Below are 16,018 nucleotides of genomic sequence, written 5' to 3'. Positions count from 1 at the left end.
TCGTTCCGCCCGCCGGGGGAGCGGCGCCCACTTGCCCCTTCTCTTGGCCGATGTCTTCCACATGTTGGCGTGGTTTCGAAGTCACTCTGACACCAAATGTAGTGTTCGATTTCACTCGGACAACTTTTGTCTTTCTTCGAACACCGCTTTATTTACAACTCTCCACATGTCTTCAATATTTCACAGTATCCTGGTCGCCAGGGCTCGCTCGCCGTGCTTCACTCAACTCGCTCGCCACCTTTGTCTCTCCACTCCCCACTATCACTGCGCTTACTCCGCCGCTAACTTCTTCGTCTCTGCTCTTCGCTATCACCGTCGCTATGCTCTCTCCACTGCTAACTGCTTCGTCTCTGCTCTCCGCTATCACCGTCACTATGCTCTCTCTACTGCTAGCTGCTTCTCTTCTTCAGCTCCACTCCACACTGTTTCCAAATTCCGTCTCCAACTGTCTCCAAACTCTGTCCCCAAACTCTGTCTCCAAACTCCACGTCTTGCCTCCTCCAGCTCCCAACTCCCTCTCCAATTGCCGACTCCCCAATTTATCCACGCTCATCACACCCCAATTAATCAACCCGCGTCCCAACGGCGCTCCGCGTGCCCTCTGCACCTGTTACCTCGCCAGACTTCAAGACGCCACTCCAGCCTTGACAACAACACCAACCAATCACAGCCGTCTTTGGCTCCCCCAGCTTAATTGCCCTACCTAACATAACCTGTACTGTATTTGTCTTCGCTACAGGCTGACCCAACATGACCCGTAATGACTTTGCCTTCACAACAGGCTGACCCAACATAAGCCGTACTGTCTTTGTTTCCATGCAATCACACTGTTTGCTCTACGCACCTTCCTACTCAACTACAAAAGAAAGAATATGTATGAAATACATGCCTTGGGGACAAACATAAATGTTTTCAAATTATTTATTATATTAATTAACAGCAGAGGTGTTGGAATGTTTTATTTGTAACGTCTGAGCAAAGGCGTGATTGCGATAGGTGCAAAAACAGGTTTCCTGCAAGAAAATATTAACAGCTGCTCATTTGGAAAGGTTATCATGTATTATTTTACTTCTGTTGGTGTAACAAATAAAATGACACCATTGAAGTTTTGCCACCTTGGGTGGTACCGATGTCTGGTCTGGCCCAAGGACTATACCTTACTACAGACCAATTCAGACCTTTTTGGTCACCCCGTGCCCTTTAAAATAGCAATGTTCATCCTACAAAGTCCCATCACAAGGAAGAAACACATAGCCACTTTTTTTTTCACCTGAAAACTCAATTTCCCTGTACAAGAATACGGGGTAAACCTTACAGGGTGACGGGTATGCAATTAAGTTGTCTGTTTATTAACCAAACACCGAATAAAAAAAAACTGTACATTTCACAAGCACGTATTAAACCGTAAATAAACATTACATTCACTGTACATATTTTTAATATTAACGATGATGATGACGATGACAATGAGATGTGGTGGCGGAAGGGGTGGTTAGAAGTAGGGGCTCAGCCCACCTTCCCCCTCTTCCTCTGGGCCACAGACGCAACACTCTCACTTTCGCGACTCGCTGCATGCACGCTTCGGATCCATGATCAAGGGCACAATTAACTTGAATGTAGTTGCCATGCGAAGGCCGGTCTCTGCTCTGCGAGAATCACAGTACAATCGACATGCAGTTGATCAGCTTCGCAGCGCCATGGGTGGTGCTGCGAAGCGTGAAGAACCCCAGCCCCGCAAAATTTGTAACAATGAAGTCACGCAATGGCGTGTTACCAACGTCATGTGAGTCACTTAACACCTTGCTTAGCCGTGGATACTTCAATTTACAAGCCATGGTTGGTAAATTGGTATACAAATAATAAACCGTGTGTGCATGAAATCGCGGTTTGCGAATCCGTGGTTGGTAAGGAATTCCTGTAATAGATATTTAAGTTGCTCTTCACTAAGGCACATGAAAGAGAAGATAAATTGGTTTCCTGAAATCATACATGAACTATTGAAAAATGACGAACTGTATCAAGATTTTCCATGAACAGATATTGTGTGGGGAGCAGTGATATCGTGGTTAATGCACTGTGCTATGATTCCCATAACCTGGATTCAATATCCCGTCATGCACATCATTGTCAAGAGCTGTTTACACTAACCGCAAGCATCCAGACTGACTAAACTAGGCTGGTAAACCAGACCCAGTCAGCACACGTCATATCTACATGAACACACACTCAGCGAGTACACTTCCATCTACACCGACACACACACTGACCCAGCGAGTACACCCCCATCTACACCTACACACACACACTGACCCAGCCAGTACACCCCCATCTACACCGACACACACACTGACCCAGCGAGTACACCCCCATCTACACCGACACACACACTGACCCAGCCAGTACACCCCCATTTACACCGACACACACACTGACCCAGCCAGTACACCCCCATCTACACCTACACACACACACTGACCCAGCCAGTACACCCCCATCTACACCGACACACACACACTGACCCAGCCAGTACACCCCCATCTACACCGACACACACACACTGACCCAGCCAGCACACCTCCCATTTACACCGACACACACTGCATGCCACATCACCGTAATCATCAAAATGACCTTCTAACGTTGTGTTACTTGTGGACAGGATTGAGTCTCCTCACCTCATCTGGTCCAAGGTGGTTCCGGAGTCGCCGCATGCTCAGCCCCGGCTTCCACATGGAGATTTTGAAGCCCTACGTGTCTCTCATGGTGGAGAGCACCCAAGTGCTCATCGTAAGCTCACGCAGTTGTCACACACGCCGTGGGCACTTGCCCTGCAGTAGCCACGGCAAGGATTATGGTTCTTAGTACTGTAGTGTTCGATTTAACTCGGACAACTTTTGTCTCTCTTCGAACACCGCTTTATTTACAACTCTCAGCATGTCCTCAAATTTCACAGTATCCATGTCGCCACGGCTCGCTCGCCACCTTTGTCTCTCCACTGCCCACGATTACTGTGCTTACTCCACCGCTAACTGCTTCGTCTCTATTCACCGCTATCACAGTCACTATGCTCTCTCCACTGCTAACTGCTTCGTCTCTATTCACCGCTATCACAGTCACTATGCTCTCTCCACCGCTAACTGCTTCGTCTCTATTCACCGCTATCACAGTCACTATGCTCTCTCCACCGCTAACTGCTTCGTCTCTATTCACCGCTATCACAGTCACTATGCTCTCTCCACTGCTAACTGCTTCGTCTCTATTCACCGCTATCACAGTCACTATGCTCTCTCCACTGCTAACTGCTTCGTCTCTATTCACCGCTATCACCGTCACTATGCTCTCTCCACTGCTAACTGCTTCGTCTCTGTTCAGCTCCGCTATCGCTACGCTCCCTCCACTGCTGGCTGCTTCTCTTCTTCAGCTCCGCTATCGCTACACTCTCTCCACTGCTGGCTGCTTCTCTTCTTTAGCTCCGCTATCGCTACGCTCTCTCCACTGCTGGCTGCTTCTCTTCTTTAGCTCCGCTATCGCTACGCTGTTTCCAAGCTCCGTCTCCAACTGTCTCTCCAACTCTGTCTCTCCAACTCTCTGTTTCCAAGCTCTCCACACTTCAATTCCCCGCTGTTGACTCCAAGCTCTCCAACTTCAACTCCCGCTGTTGACTCCAACTCCCGCTCTTATGCCCGCTCTCATTACACCCCCAATTAATTAACCCGCGTCCCAACGGCTCTCCGCGTGACCGTCCACCTGTCACCTCGCCAGACTTCAAGACGCCCCTCCAGCCTTGGCAACAGCACCAACCAATCACAGCCGTCCTTGGCTCTCCCAGCTTAATTGCCCTAACGTAACCTATACTGTATTCGCCTTCGCTACAGGCTGACCCAACATAACCCGTAATGACTTTTTTTCCATGCAATCACGCAGTTTGCACTATGCACCTTCCTACTCCACTACACTACTGCACTATGGATGGTGCTGAATCCAAATGTGTCATTTTAATATTCCCACCCCCAAGCATGTATAATGAGCGACTTCCACGACACGTCATATAGAGGGTACTTCTTTATTACTCACACTGGGCACAACACAGGCCAAAACTGGTTCTTCCTCCCACTGAATATACTCTAGGCAATAACACCTCTACTGGCTACACGCACAGCCAATCACTTGGCGTGATCCTCTCACCCTCACTCGTCTACGCCGCTGGCTGGCGGCATGACAACGATGGCGATGGAACCCACGCAGGAGATTGTCCATGTGACCGGATGACGGAGAGAGATGTCAGTGAACAGCGACACGCCAGGACCCAGGACCCCACACAGGAGCCCCGAGCTGGGAGTCCGTTCCCCCTTTTATCCCCCCAGGCGTGGCTAGGCCCCGCCTCCGGGACACGCCCTCTCGTGGAACCTTCAAGCAGGTGGTGGTGGTGGTGGTGGAGCAGAGGACAGGGCACTCCGTGAGCCTCTTAAATACAGATTTGTCATTGGAATCAACTGAGATGAACTTGCAACAATGTGGAAGACTCATAGGTCAAACTTCTGGTGAACATGTTCTTTTAATACTCTTTGGTTCTTTCGGTAAAGTCACGTAGGTAGAAAAATACAAAATAAAATATCACGACTTTTCGATCCAAACTCAAGCGGTCGTCCTCAGGCGGAAAACATAATCCAGCAGTTAGACTGCTGAACCAGTATGGATTCCTGCAGTCACGAAAGCTTCAAATCAAGAATGTTCTTTTAATGTTTTACTTACTCCATGACTGAAGGCACTGAGTAGCTTAGAGATTAGAGTGCTGAGCTGGCATTCTATAGTCAGTGAGATTCCGCAACAACCCACCGCTGAGGCTGAAGAACCAACGATACTTGACGTGGCCAAAGCTGTCAAGCAGATGAAACAGAACAAAGCCAGTGGGCCAGACCAGATACCTGCTGTGATTTACAAACACCTGCACTCCCTCATGGCCAGGATCTGGAATGATGAAAACCTTCTCAACGAACTGAAAGATGCCATCATTGTCACCATCTTCAATAAAAGTGACAAGTCAGACTGTGGCAACTACAAAGGAATCTCTCTCCTTGCCACCTCTGGAAAAATACTTCCAAGAATTCTACTAAACAGACCTCTACCCCTTAATGAAAAACTCCTTCCTGAATCCCAGAGTGGCCTCTAACCTGGCAGGGGAACTTCAGACATGATCTTCTCAGCCCGTCAAATCCAAGAAAAGTGCCAGGAGCTGATGACTACTGTACATGGCCTTTTTAAATCTGACTAAAGTTTTCGACTCTGTTAATCGTGAAGCACTATGGAGAATCCTTCTAAGATATGGCTGCCCAACAAAATTTGTAAACATCCTCCACATAAGCGTCCTGGAGCGATCCAACTCATCCAGTACAGAAGCCACCATCATATGAAGCACTATCTCAGATGGACAGGTCACCTCGTCAGGATGAATGACTCAAGGCTTCCTAAGCAAATCTTTTCTTCCCAGCTCAGGGATGGATCCAGTGCCCCTGGAGGTCAAAAGAAGCATTTTCATTACATACGAACTTGATTAGGTGCTTTCGTGACTGCAGGAATTACTGTGTGTGTGTGACAACTCGTGCCCGCTACCCGCACCGTCCTTTGATATGTGCTCTCTTCATGCTAATTTGTGTCCCATTGTCTCTGAGTCCCAGCCCCGCCGTCTCTGTCTATTTAAGGCTTCCGCACAGAGATGCTGCTTTACTCCTTCACTGTGTGCGTGTCTCTCCTCATATGTCTCTTTGCGGTCTGTGTTCTATCGCTCTCTTAAATTTCACACTTAACTTACAATTTAGCAATCTTTGAAATAGCGTAATCAACCAGACCATGCGTTAATTGTGTTTTAACCGACCGTCTGTGTTACTTTATATAGTTTCCCAATTTTTGCTAAACCCTGTTTGATTTAGTGTGCTCCTCCATCTCTCTCTGTGTCCCCTGGTGTGTCTGTGTTAATTCCCTCTACTTAGGGTCCGTATATATATCTGCGGTTACGTGTTTCCTCTCTTAAATTTAGCTCTTCTGTACCTGATGATGATTGCTTGTGTTGCAATCGAAACACCGTATGCTATTATATGATTTTATTTTTTATTATTTCTAAGTGACTTTACCGAAAAAACTTAAAACATACCTCAAGTAAATCCATATGGACCCAAACAACTGGGAAATCTATGCCTTGATAGACCATCATGGAGGACCAAAATGAACAATGGAACTCAACACTTTGAGGCTGAGCAAAGAGCATTGATAGCCGGGAAAAGAGCACACTTCAAAGTACATACACATACACCGGAGACAGAGGCAACACGTCTGAGCTCCAGGATGAACTGTCCCTGTCCCCACTGCATCAAGATCTGCAGGTCTTGGATCGGCCTGTTCAGCAACCTCTGGAACCATGGCCAGCCAGGCCCAACTCACAACCCGGACAAGTGACACCTGGAGGGAAATCTTTCTCTAGATTTGAAGCTTTCGTGACTGCAAGGATCCATACTCTTTGGTTCTATTCGGTAAAGTCACGTAGGTAAAAAATAAAACAACAAAAATCACGACGTTTTGGCCACAACACAAGCGGCCTTCATCAGGTGAAGGGACCAGACTGTCTCGAAGACTGCGCTGGAGTGAAACAGAGCCAAGCTCAGACCACAGCCTTTAAGCTGTGTGAGAGGGATTAAGGTGTCTTGACAAAAGAATTAGCATAAACATTTGCATTTTAATAGGCGGACTTAGCATGATGAAAGGTAGGGAGGGGGTCGACCTGTGCAGGCTGGCGAGGTGACACGGCAGCGTCCACATGCTGGTGGTGTGAAAAGGGAATTTTAAGCTGCGAAAGTTTGGGGTACCAATACTTGAAAAATTTTCATTTTTAATAGGCCACATGGCCTCCCAGCTCTGAACCTTTTCCTACACCACATCAATTCCAGACATCCCGCCATCAAATTCACCATGGAAGTGGAGAAAGATGGCAAGCTACCATTCTTAGATGTTCTGTTTGAGAGGAGACCTGTTGGCTCATTGGGGCATTCTGTCTACAGGAAACCCACCCACACAGATTCCTACTTGAAACCTGATTCCCACCACCACCCAGCCCAAAAGAATTCTCTCATCAAAACTTTATACCATAGGGCTCATTGCATTTCGGACCAACACCACCTGACAAGTGAATTAAAACATGTACACCTGGCCCTCAAAAGGAATGGATACTCTGACCGTACCATCCGTCAAGCTGTTTCTCCCTCCATACAAAAACAACCACTTGATACTCCGGTCAAAACCATCACACTACCATATATAGCAGGCGTTACTAAAAAGATTTCCAAAATTCTAAACAAACACAAGATCCAGGTCCGGTTCAATACAGTACACAAAATTCGTGATCTGATCCCATCCGTGAAGGATGTCATTCCTGACTTACAGTACCCCGGGGTTTACAAATTGAGTTGTACCTGCGGTGATTGCTATATCGGGGAGACGAAGCGACATGTCTCTGACCGAATTCGCGAGCACAAATCAGATTTGAAACACGGCAGAACGAATTCTTCTGCCGTAGCTGATCACTGTTACAACGCTGTGGGTGATCACGATATAATTTTCTCCGATACCAAGGTTCTTTGCAAACCCACGGGTTTTTATCAGAGATGTGTTCACGAGGCAATTCAGATCTACAAACACAGACACAATTTCAACTGAGAAGATGGTTTCAAATTAAGCAACCATTGGAAAGATGTTCTAAATCGAACCAAACATTAAACTAATTTTCAATGGTACAGTATATTTTTTCAAGTAGTGGTACCCCAAACCTTCGCAGCACATGCAGGTGCATGTGCACCCGCATGTTCACCCTCTCTACACCTTTCATCATGCTAAGTCCGCCAATTAAATTTTTTTAAGTAGTGGTACCCCAAACTTTCGCAGCACATGCGGGTGCATGTGCACCCGCATGTTCACCCTCTCTACACCTTTCATCATGCTAAGTCCGCCAATTAAATGCTAATTTTTATGCTAATTCCTTTGTCAAGGCACCTTAATCCCTCTCACACAGCTTAAAGGCCGTGGTCTGAGCTTGGCTCTGTTTCACTCCAGCGCAGTCTTCGAGACAGTCTGGTCCCTTCACCTGATGAAGGCCGCTTGTGTTGTGGCCGAAACGTCGTGATTTTTGTTGTTTTATTTTTTACCTACGTGACTTTACCGAATATAACCAAAGAGTATGGATCCTTGCAGTCACAAAAGTTTCAAATCTAGAACTTAACTTTTTGTTGAGGACTCGGAATAGGTTGGTATTTTCCTCTTTAAGTCGACTAATCTTCCGGGTATATTGGGAAAGTTTCTTGACTTTTTTGAGAAGAGCTTGTAGCATCCCACGAGTTCCTCCATCAGGGGTCTCGGGTCTTTCCTTAATTGGGGAGGTGAGTGGAGAAGAGGTCTTAGATTTTTTTGCACGGGGCTCTTTCCGCCATTGAGCACGTGGAGTGTGGGACAGACTAACACAGGCCTCGGCTTCAGTTTCATGAAACAGGCCCGAATCCAGAAGTCCAGGTTTTCTGTGCAGAGGGGAAGGCATCTTTAAAGTCCAGGTTGCCCCTCTCGTGCTGTGAGGCTAAAGAATAGAGTAAGTGAAAAAAGCAAACCATAAAAAACATTTGTAACCTAATATATTGAGTCGAGGAGGTCCATTTGAGCACTTCTCACTCACAGAAATGCATTATAAGGCTACATGGGGATCTTTTGTCTTTGTTTTTCACTTGCATCAAACAGGACAAATGGGAGAAGAGGATCAAGACGGAGAACTTGTTCGACGTGTTTGAGGACATCAGCCTCATGATGCTGGACAGCATCATGAAGTGTGCCTTCAGCTACCGCAGCAGCTGCCAGACGGACAGGTGACCTGGCGGGGCGCGCGGAGGCCGTGCAGAGCTGGAAGCACTGCAGCATGGGGCAGGGACTCGCAGGCCTCGACATTGGCATTCAGCTCATGGACACGTGGCTGTTGCCATCGTGCATTAAAAGAGAGCACGAAAGGAAGCGCCAATTTGAAAAGCACTTGTGCAATCAAGACACTTCTCACACCTGCAGCACACAAATCTGCTTTAGCTGTCATGCCCAGCTAGGCCTGGCTACGTCCTGGATAACTCCCAGTTAACCACCATCACCGGCTCGACGTCTTAGGTGCAAATGGCTCATTGTGAGTTTTATTCCCTGTGCCTCTGCCCAGTCCATGATCATAGTGATTGCATAATGCAGAATGACCTTGGCAAAGTGTGATGCATGACCTTACACTAAACCATTAAGATGTGTCTACTCACTGCACAGGCTTCCACACACCCCAGTCTCATGATCCAGGTTCTTAAATTACCTACAAATGTAATAGCAACCTGCGATTTCCCATAGCGATTCTCTTCAACCGAATCATATGTTTGCATAAAGTACAAGACATATGTCCCGAGGCCCTCCCCAAATTTCCAGCCGTCTGTCACGTGCGCTAATAGCCACTGAGTGGCGTCTTGTAACTCGCGTGACCTTTCTTGCCCGTGCCCCACTCTGGTTGGACAGTGACAACTCCTACGTGTCGGCGGTGTTTGATCTCACGGAAATTATGCACCGTCGGACCCAGATCTTCCCGTACCACTTTGATGTCATCTTCAACCTGAGTCCACTGGGATTTCGCTTTCGCAAGGCGTGCAACGTCGCACACGAACACACGGGTATGGTGGGCGCACAGGCATGCCGACTTTCACGTGCGCAAACTAAGATACCCCGCTTCGCATGAAAAGACGATAGGGGTGAGGTTCGTGGTGCAGTGTGCCAACGGCCGTGTCTCCACTCTACTCATAGACAGATTAAAAATAAAACCCTTGCCTTTATCTGCCAGAAAATAGGAGCCCCGTAAACGTAGAGGGTGACCAGTGAAGTGCAGGTTACAACTTTGCAAATAACATGCATCACAGAAGTCTAAGGCTAAATGTAGAATGTTCTTTTTGTGCGTGTGTAAACGTGTACTGCTAATCAGCTAAAGTGATCAAAGAACGCAAGGAGGTCTTGCTTGGGGAAGAGGAACTGGAGAAGATCAAAGCAAAGCGGTACCTTGACTTCCTCGACATCTTACTCAGCGTGCGGGTGAGTGTCCGATCGTGAAGAGCGAAGATGGCATGGACATTGTGGCCTCTCGGTTGCACGTAGCGTCACAATGGGTATGAATAATAATTTGCAACGACCGGCTTCCCCACTTTTCAGGATGACAAGGGCAATGGGCTGGCCGAGGAGGACATACAGGCCGAGGTGGATACCTTCATGTTTGAAGGCCATGACACTACAGCCAGTGGCCTGGCCTGGGCCCTAAATGCCATGGCTCACAACCCTCACCACCAGGATGCTTGCCGTGCCGAGGTCACAAGCCTGCTTGCAGGCCGAACCTTCCTCACCTGGTGAGAGGTTTGGGATGCGACATGGAAAGCACTCTGCACGCTCTCAAGTGAAGAGAACACAAAGCTTATTTCTGGAGATGACTCCTGAAACTCTCCAGGAAAATGGTTTTCAGGCTGATTTTGTGAATCAGTTGGATTTATTTCATTGTGTTTCTCTCAACCCATCAATTTTTCCTTCTTGTTAGAGGCTTATGACCAAAACAATATTTGCAGTAGCAGAATCTGTTCTACAGGGTCAATGTCAATGGACCACCTGGATTAAATATTTACTTGGATTGCTTCATTTAGAGCAAAAGTTATAAACATTGTTGACATAGTGCCCCAAATCAAGACCACTGTTAATAAGGCACTTATTTCATGCTTTGTCTGTGTGTCTTAAGTCATTTATTTCACGTTGTGCATGAGTTAATTTGTCACCACAACAGGGTACTGACATTCCCTGTGCACGTTTGAAATAGTTCCTGCACTTTTCTTGCACGGTATCCATGCCACAGCCTGTGCCACCCCAGGGGAGCACGACCCACAGGTTTTAGAACCACAGATATGGAGAAACATTTCATATATCTACTTTTGTCTACACGAAGGAACCTTTATCAAGACGTCTGGTCATCGTGAGAGAGAAGGCCTGGAAGGGCTCTCGAGAGCACGTCTCCTGGAGGCTGCTCTGCCAGCAGTCGCGTGAGCTAGAAACTGCAGGGCTGCGCCTTTACCCTTTTCACATTCAGGAGCAATTTGATGATATAGAACATTTAAAATGTGGGAAGCCGTTTTGTTCTTCATTGTTTGCAATCCACGTGTACAATAATATATACATTGCCAGGCAGCGAAACTCAGTGGGCGAGAGCAACACTCGCGTTCAGGCATTGAGCCCGAACACGATGCCCAATTTTCAGCTGACTTAGACCTGAGGTAACACAGGACACAAACTGACGTTGGACTGTGGTCTGCAATCACCGTGCATGCGTGTCCCCTTGCAGGGACGACCTTTCCCAGCTGTCCTACACCACCATGTGCATCAAGGAATCGCTGCGCCTGCAGGCCGCGGTGCCCGCGATCTCCAGGAAGATGAGCAAACCAATTACCTTGTGCGATGGGCGCGTCATCCCCACAGGTCCTAGCTCATAGCCTCCTCGGCTCTGGTCTAACTTCAATAAGCTGAAATTTATAGCCTCCCACGCCTTCCCACAGATCCTAACGCTTTACCTACTCTTCTTTCAGCCCCATGTTTGTTGTCACTTTGCGCCGACTCTGTCAACGGCTGCTGCCACATTTTTACAAGTCAGGAGCGCGCTCGAACTCCAAGGTACATTGGGAGTGGGCAGGCGGTGGAGTGAGTGGCGCGGGGAGAGGGATGCGAGCGATGGACGAGGGTCCTGGCGAAGAGTTGTGGGTTGGAGTCCCAGTTAATAAAACCTTTGTAGGTTAGAATAACTGTAAAAACTAAATTACCATACTGCATAACAATAGCTTTTTCCCCTTTTTTCTGGCAACAAAACAGGTGTTAAGATGTTAAAACACCAAACTTAAACCTTTTACAAGGAATCATGCTTGCATTAACCACAATGCTTGTGGTCAGAATGCAAACAAAAACATACTCTGATAATATATGCATTCATACTCTTTGGTTATTTCGGTAAAGTCACGTAGGTAGAAAATATGATCTGATAATAGGTTTATTTTTTATACCATACTTTAGTTTACGTGTCTTTATTCTTCTGTTAAATGGCTGGTCCTTGACTCATGCTGTCCAATCCTGAAGTTCTTCGTGTCACGTACCATCCCTTAAAGTGGCATCGCAGCATCTTTGTTTCTTTGCCTCTTTCACTCCATCTGGACTTCCGGAACAAGGTCTGGAGTCGCAGACCCCTGGCCCACGTGGTTCTATTCTCAGTTTCACCATGATGGGGAGCTGTGTGACTACACATTTTGGAAAACTTTAGCAACTCTACGTTCATTTATCTTTGCCTCCCACCCCCTGTGCTGTGCAAACGTGCAGGAACTCGAGTTTTCATCAACATCTACTGCTTGCACAGAAACCCAGAGTTCTGGAAGGACCCAGAGGTTTGTCTCCAACCTCCGAGTGTGCACGCTGCTTCATTGAACTATGGCAGTGTCGCATGTGTGAACTGCACTCACCTGGCCTCTGTATTTGACCTGCACGTGCAGATTCAATACATTCGTAGCCTCGACATGAAGATTGTCTTGTCCGTGTTCACATTCCTTCCTTCTGAAACAAATATAGACAGAGCATGACAATTTTAGGATATTTTAATGATTTTGAATAATAAATACAATGCAAATTTGACGATTTTGCACTTACGCCTCTCTTACAGAGTTATTGAAAATAGGATGCATATTGATATTGAAGGAAGTAGGCGTTTCGACATCGTGGAGTAGCACTGATTTCGGATTGATTGGTACCCCAGTCGGGGAGTTAAGTACAACCCTGGAAAAAATAGTGTCCCAGAAATAAAATATTTAATTACCTCGGCCATTTTTTATTATTTGGTACCCCGGGGTACCACCATAAGGATCATGTGTCGGCGTCCTAACACTTAGATGGCTGGGAATGGAGTTCTATACCAACCCGCTGTTAACTTAATAATAGATGCTCGCTGAGAGAACTTTCCCCAGCAGGGTAATGGAGATGGAGGTGGTGATCAGTGTGTGCGTACGCGTGCACATGAAGTCACTGGATGTGTCAATGTAATTTTCATTCGCCTGTGCATCTGCCTGCAGGTTTATGACCCTCTGAGATTTTCTCCTGAAAACGCAGCCAATCGCCACCCCTACGCGTTCATCCCCTTCTCAGCCGGGCCCCGGTGAGCGTTAAACCCTCCTGCTCACCGTCACCGTCTCCACAGGCAAACTCGGGCCGTTACGACGCGAACTATGAAACCCCACGACGCGATCAGCCTGCAAGGGACATGGGGGGGGGGCGAGCCATGGGGCAGTGGTTAACGCATTGCACACAAACCCAGAAACCCAAGTTCGATTCCCGAACACGAATAAAATAATTGGCAATGGGAAGTTATAAACTATACCTACTCTTTGGTACTTTCGGTAAAATCACGTAGTTAGAAATAAAATTAAACAAATCACGACGTTTTGATTGCAACACAAGCAACCTTCGTCAGGTGTAACAACCACAGCAAGAAAAAAATAGCAGAAGTGTGCGAGAGAGCTGCCGTGGCAAGAGGTTATATAGGTAAGAAAGGGGGGAGGAGCAAGGGGGGAGAGCGAGAGAGGGGAGGGGGTAGGGGGAGGGGGGCGCTGAGTGAGCGCTAGGGGGAGAGAGGACGTGAGGCCAATGGGGGGGGGAGTGGGAGGCTGGGAAAGCTGGGGATGCGAGGGGGGGAATTAACTCGGAAAAATATAGTACCCGGCAGATATGATGGAAACAACCATAAACAGTTAAGGTTTTACCTGGTTAATAACATAATTCCAATGATTGCTCAATTTGTATCCATCTTCTCGGTTGAAGATATGTTTTATTTTATTTCTAACTACGTGACTTTACCGAAAGAACCAAAGCGTATGGATTCCTGCAGTCACGAAAGCTTAAAATCAAGAATAAACCATACCTGTCCCCTTCTCCCCTTCACCAACCTACGTTGGCTAGTGTGTTGAAGCATTGTTAAATAACTTCCCCCACTCCAATGAAGCCTTCATCCGACAGTTGATTTTTTAAAAAAGACTGCGCATTTTTACCTAAAGTAAGTCACACTGGCGTAGTGGTAACACTTCTGCTTTGCAGCAAGAAGTTCCTGGGTTTAATTCCAGACTCAGGACAAAAAAATAACGACACAATGTACCTGACACTGGTCAAACATCCCAAGGCTGAAACATCTTACCTAGAAATTACTCAATTGGCGATTACACACAGGAAGAACATCGCCTCCTGATTCGTGAGACCACAGAGGTTCCAAGCATAACCAAGCATAAACTGATTATTATTATGAAAGCAGTGAACGTGTCTGAAGCCTGCATGGGTGATAGTGTCGGTGCCTGCCCTGGATGGGTGGGGAGCTGTGGCACAGCGGTTAGTGTGCTGCACTACGAACCCTGCAACACAAGTTCGATTCGCCCTCACGGCCAACACTGGTGACAATTAACTGAACAGGTTTTGTGGCTCCGCTAAGTCGACTCAGCCTCAAATGAGCACCTGGTGCAGTAACTATCGCTACTGGGGAGACAAAGGCAGTTGCGTGTAGCTGGTGATCCACCTGCTCGCTAACAGCACAGCAGTTTCCCTAAGTCTATTTAAGGATATAATAGGGGATCTTTGTTTTGCCTGGATGAGTGAGTGTGGAGAGCCGTCAAATCAAGTTATTTTATTTTTTGCTTACACGCGTGGCACCTTTCTGGCTTAGATCTGCCAATCAAAGAGCCATCACATTAAAACTCAATGTAAAAATATAACTTTCTGTACAATGAGATCTGTAGGGAGCGATGGCACTACACAAGAGGAGTGGTGCTGCACTTGCATCGTTATGCACAAATATTCTCGCAGAGCGCTGCGTGCCCCGTATTCATTATTTGTCGCATTACAGCCACAGCAATGTTTTATTTTGAGAGCTGGAACCTATCCACATAATTGTACAGCACGGCTCTACTACAGACCACTTTCACGGTTGACATTTGCTAATGCTAGCGATGATAAAATTTTGATTGTGACCACAACTCCCTTCACCCTGCGTGCCCCCCCCCCGCCCCCAGCAACTGCATTGGGCAGCACTTTGCCATGAACGAGCTGCGCGTGACGCTCGCCCTGATCCTCTCGCGGTTCCGCGTGCTGCCGGGCCCCGTGGAGGCGCTGCCCGTGCCGCGCATCGTCACCCGCTCCACCACGGGCTTCCAGCTGCAGCTCGAGAGAATCTCGCCACTCGCCGTGTAGCAGCGGCGCGCTCCGTCCCCATCTCACATCACACCTAGCGCAGAGCTCTCTCCCTGTTTCTCACTCCCACATTCACTCTCTGCGGAACTCTCTTCCCATCTGACACTCACTGTGGAACTCTCTCCCCTTCTTACACACTCATTGTGGAACTCTCTCCCCATTTCACACACTTACTGTGGAAGTCCCTGTCATACACTCGGGTAAGATTGATGATGTGACGTCTTTTTTTCGATAGTTCACACACGTGCCATACTCGTGCAACACTCTAGGTTCTAGTGACTGATGGTATTAGATAACTCGTGTTGTGTGGTATGAGAGATGGCGACAGCTTGGGAAAGCCTTTATCCAACAGTGGATAGATATATTGTGTATGATTAGCAATGTGTTGTCTTTATAGTCCTGCATGAGTAAAATCATTAAAAATAAACCATGCTCTCAAACTATAATCGTACTTTATTATGCCAAATATCGACCTTCATAACAAAATACATTTTAAAAACAAACAAAATACAATAAGCGTCACATTTAAAAATACCCTCGGACAAAGCACCTTGAAAGTGTGTGATAACAGCAGGTGTCAAACACTGCATGTGCATGTTTATCCTGTATCCTGCCTGTCTGGACTACAGCAGCACATCACCCTTGTGTACGATAAGTCACTATTGTGGCTAAAGTCATGCTTTTG

The 16,018-nt window shown here is 47.2% G+C and overlaps 1 protein-coding gene across 3 annotated transcripts in view; it reads left to right on the top strand.

The window, feature by feature from the left end:
* Positions 1-15,773, top strand: part of LOC116948504 (cytochrome P450 4B1-like) — a 34,633-nt gene extending 18,860 nt beyond the window's left edge. For 2 of the 3 annotated variants that reach the window (XM_032965232.2, XM_076071563.1), the window contains exons 4-12: positions 2,660-2,787; positions 8,770-8,894; positions 9,565-9,716; positions 10,022-10,128; positions 10,246-10,436; positions 11,414-11,547; positions 12,433-12,497; positions 13,176-13,258; positions 15,156-15,773. In XM_032965232.2, coding sequence (XP_032821123.1) covers positions 2,660-2,787; positions 8,770-8,894; positions 9,565-9,716; positions 10,022-10,128; positions 10,246-10,436; positions 11,414-11,547; positions 12,433-12,497; positions 13,176-13,258; positions 15,156-15,333 — 1,163 coding nt within the window. In that variant the 3' untranslated portion in view covers positions 15,334-15,773. Of the gene's footprint in view, positions 1-2,659; positions 2,788-8,769; positions 8,895-9,564; positions 9,717-10,021; positions 10,129-10,245; positions 10,437-11,413; positions 11,548-11,654; positions 11,740-12,432; positions 12,498-13,175; positions 13,259-15,155 lie in introns of all 3 variants that reach the window. The other variant, XR_004403810.2, reaches the window with a different exon arrangement.
* The last annotated feature ends 245 nt before the right edge of the window (positions 15,774-16,018 follow it).

The sequence above is a fragment of the Petromyzon marinus genome, chromosome 33, assembly GCF_048934315.1.
Source record: "Petromyzon marinus isolate PM22_M1 ecotype Great Lakes invasive population chromosome 33, UKy_Petmar_22M1.pri1.0, whole genome shotgun sequence".
Taxonomy (NCBI): Eukaryota; Metazoa; Chordata; class Hyperoartia; order Petromyzontiformes; family Petromyzontidae; genus Petromyzon; species Petromyzon marinus.
Note: the sequence above shows the minus strand (reverse complement) of the source record. Positions and strands in the feature narration are given on the sequence as shown.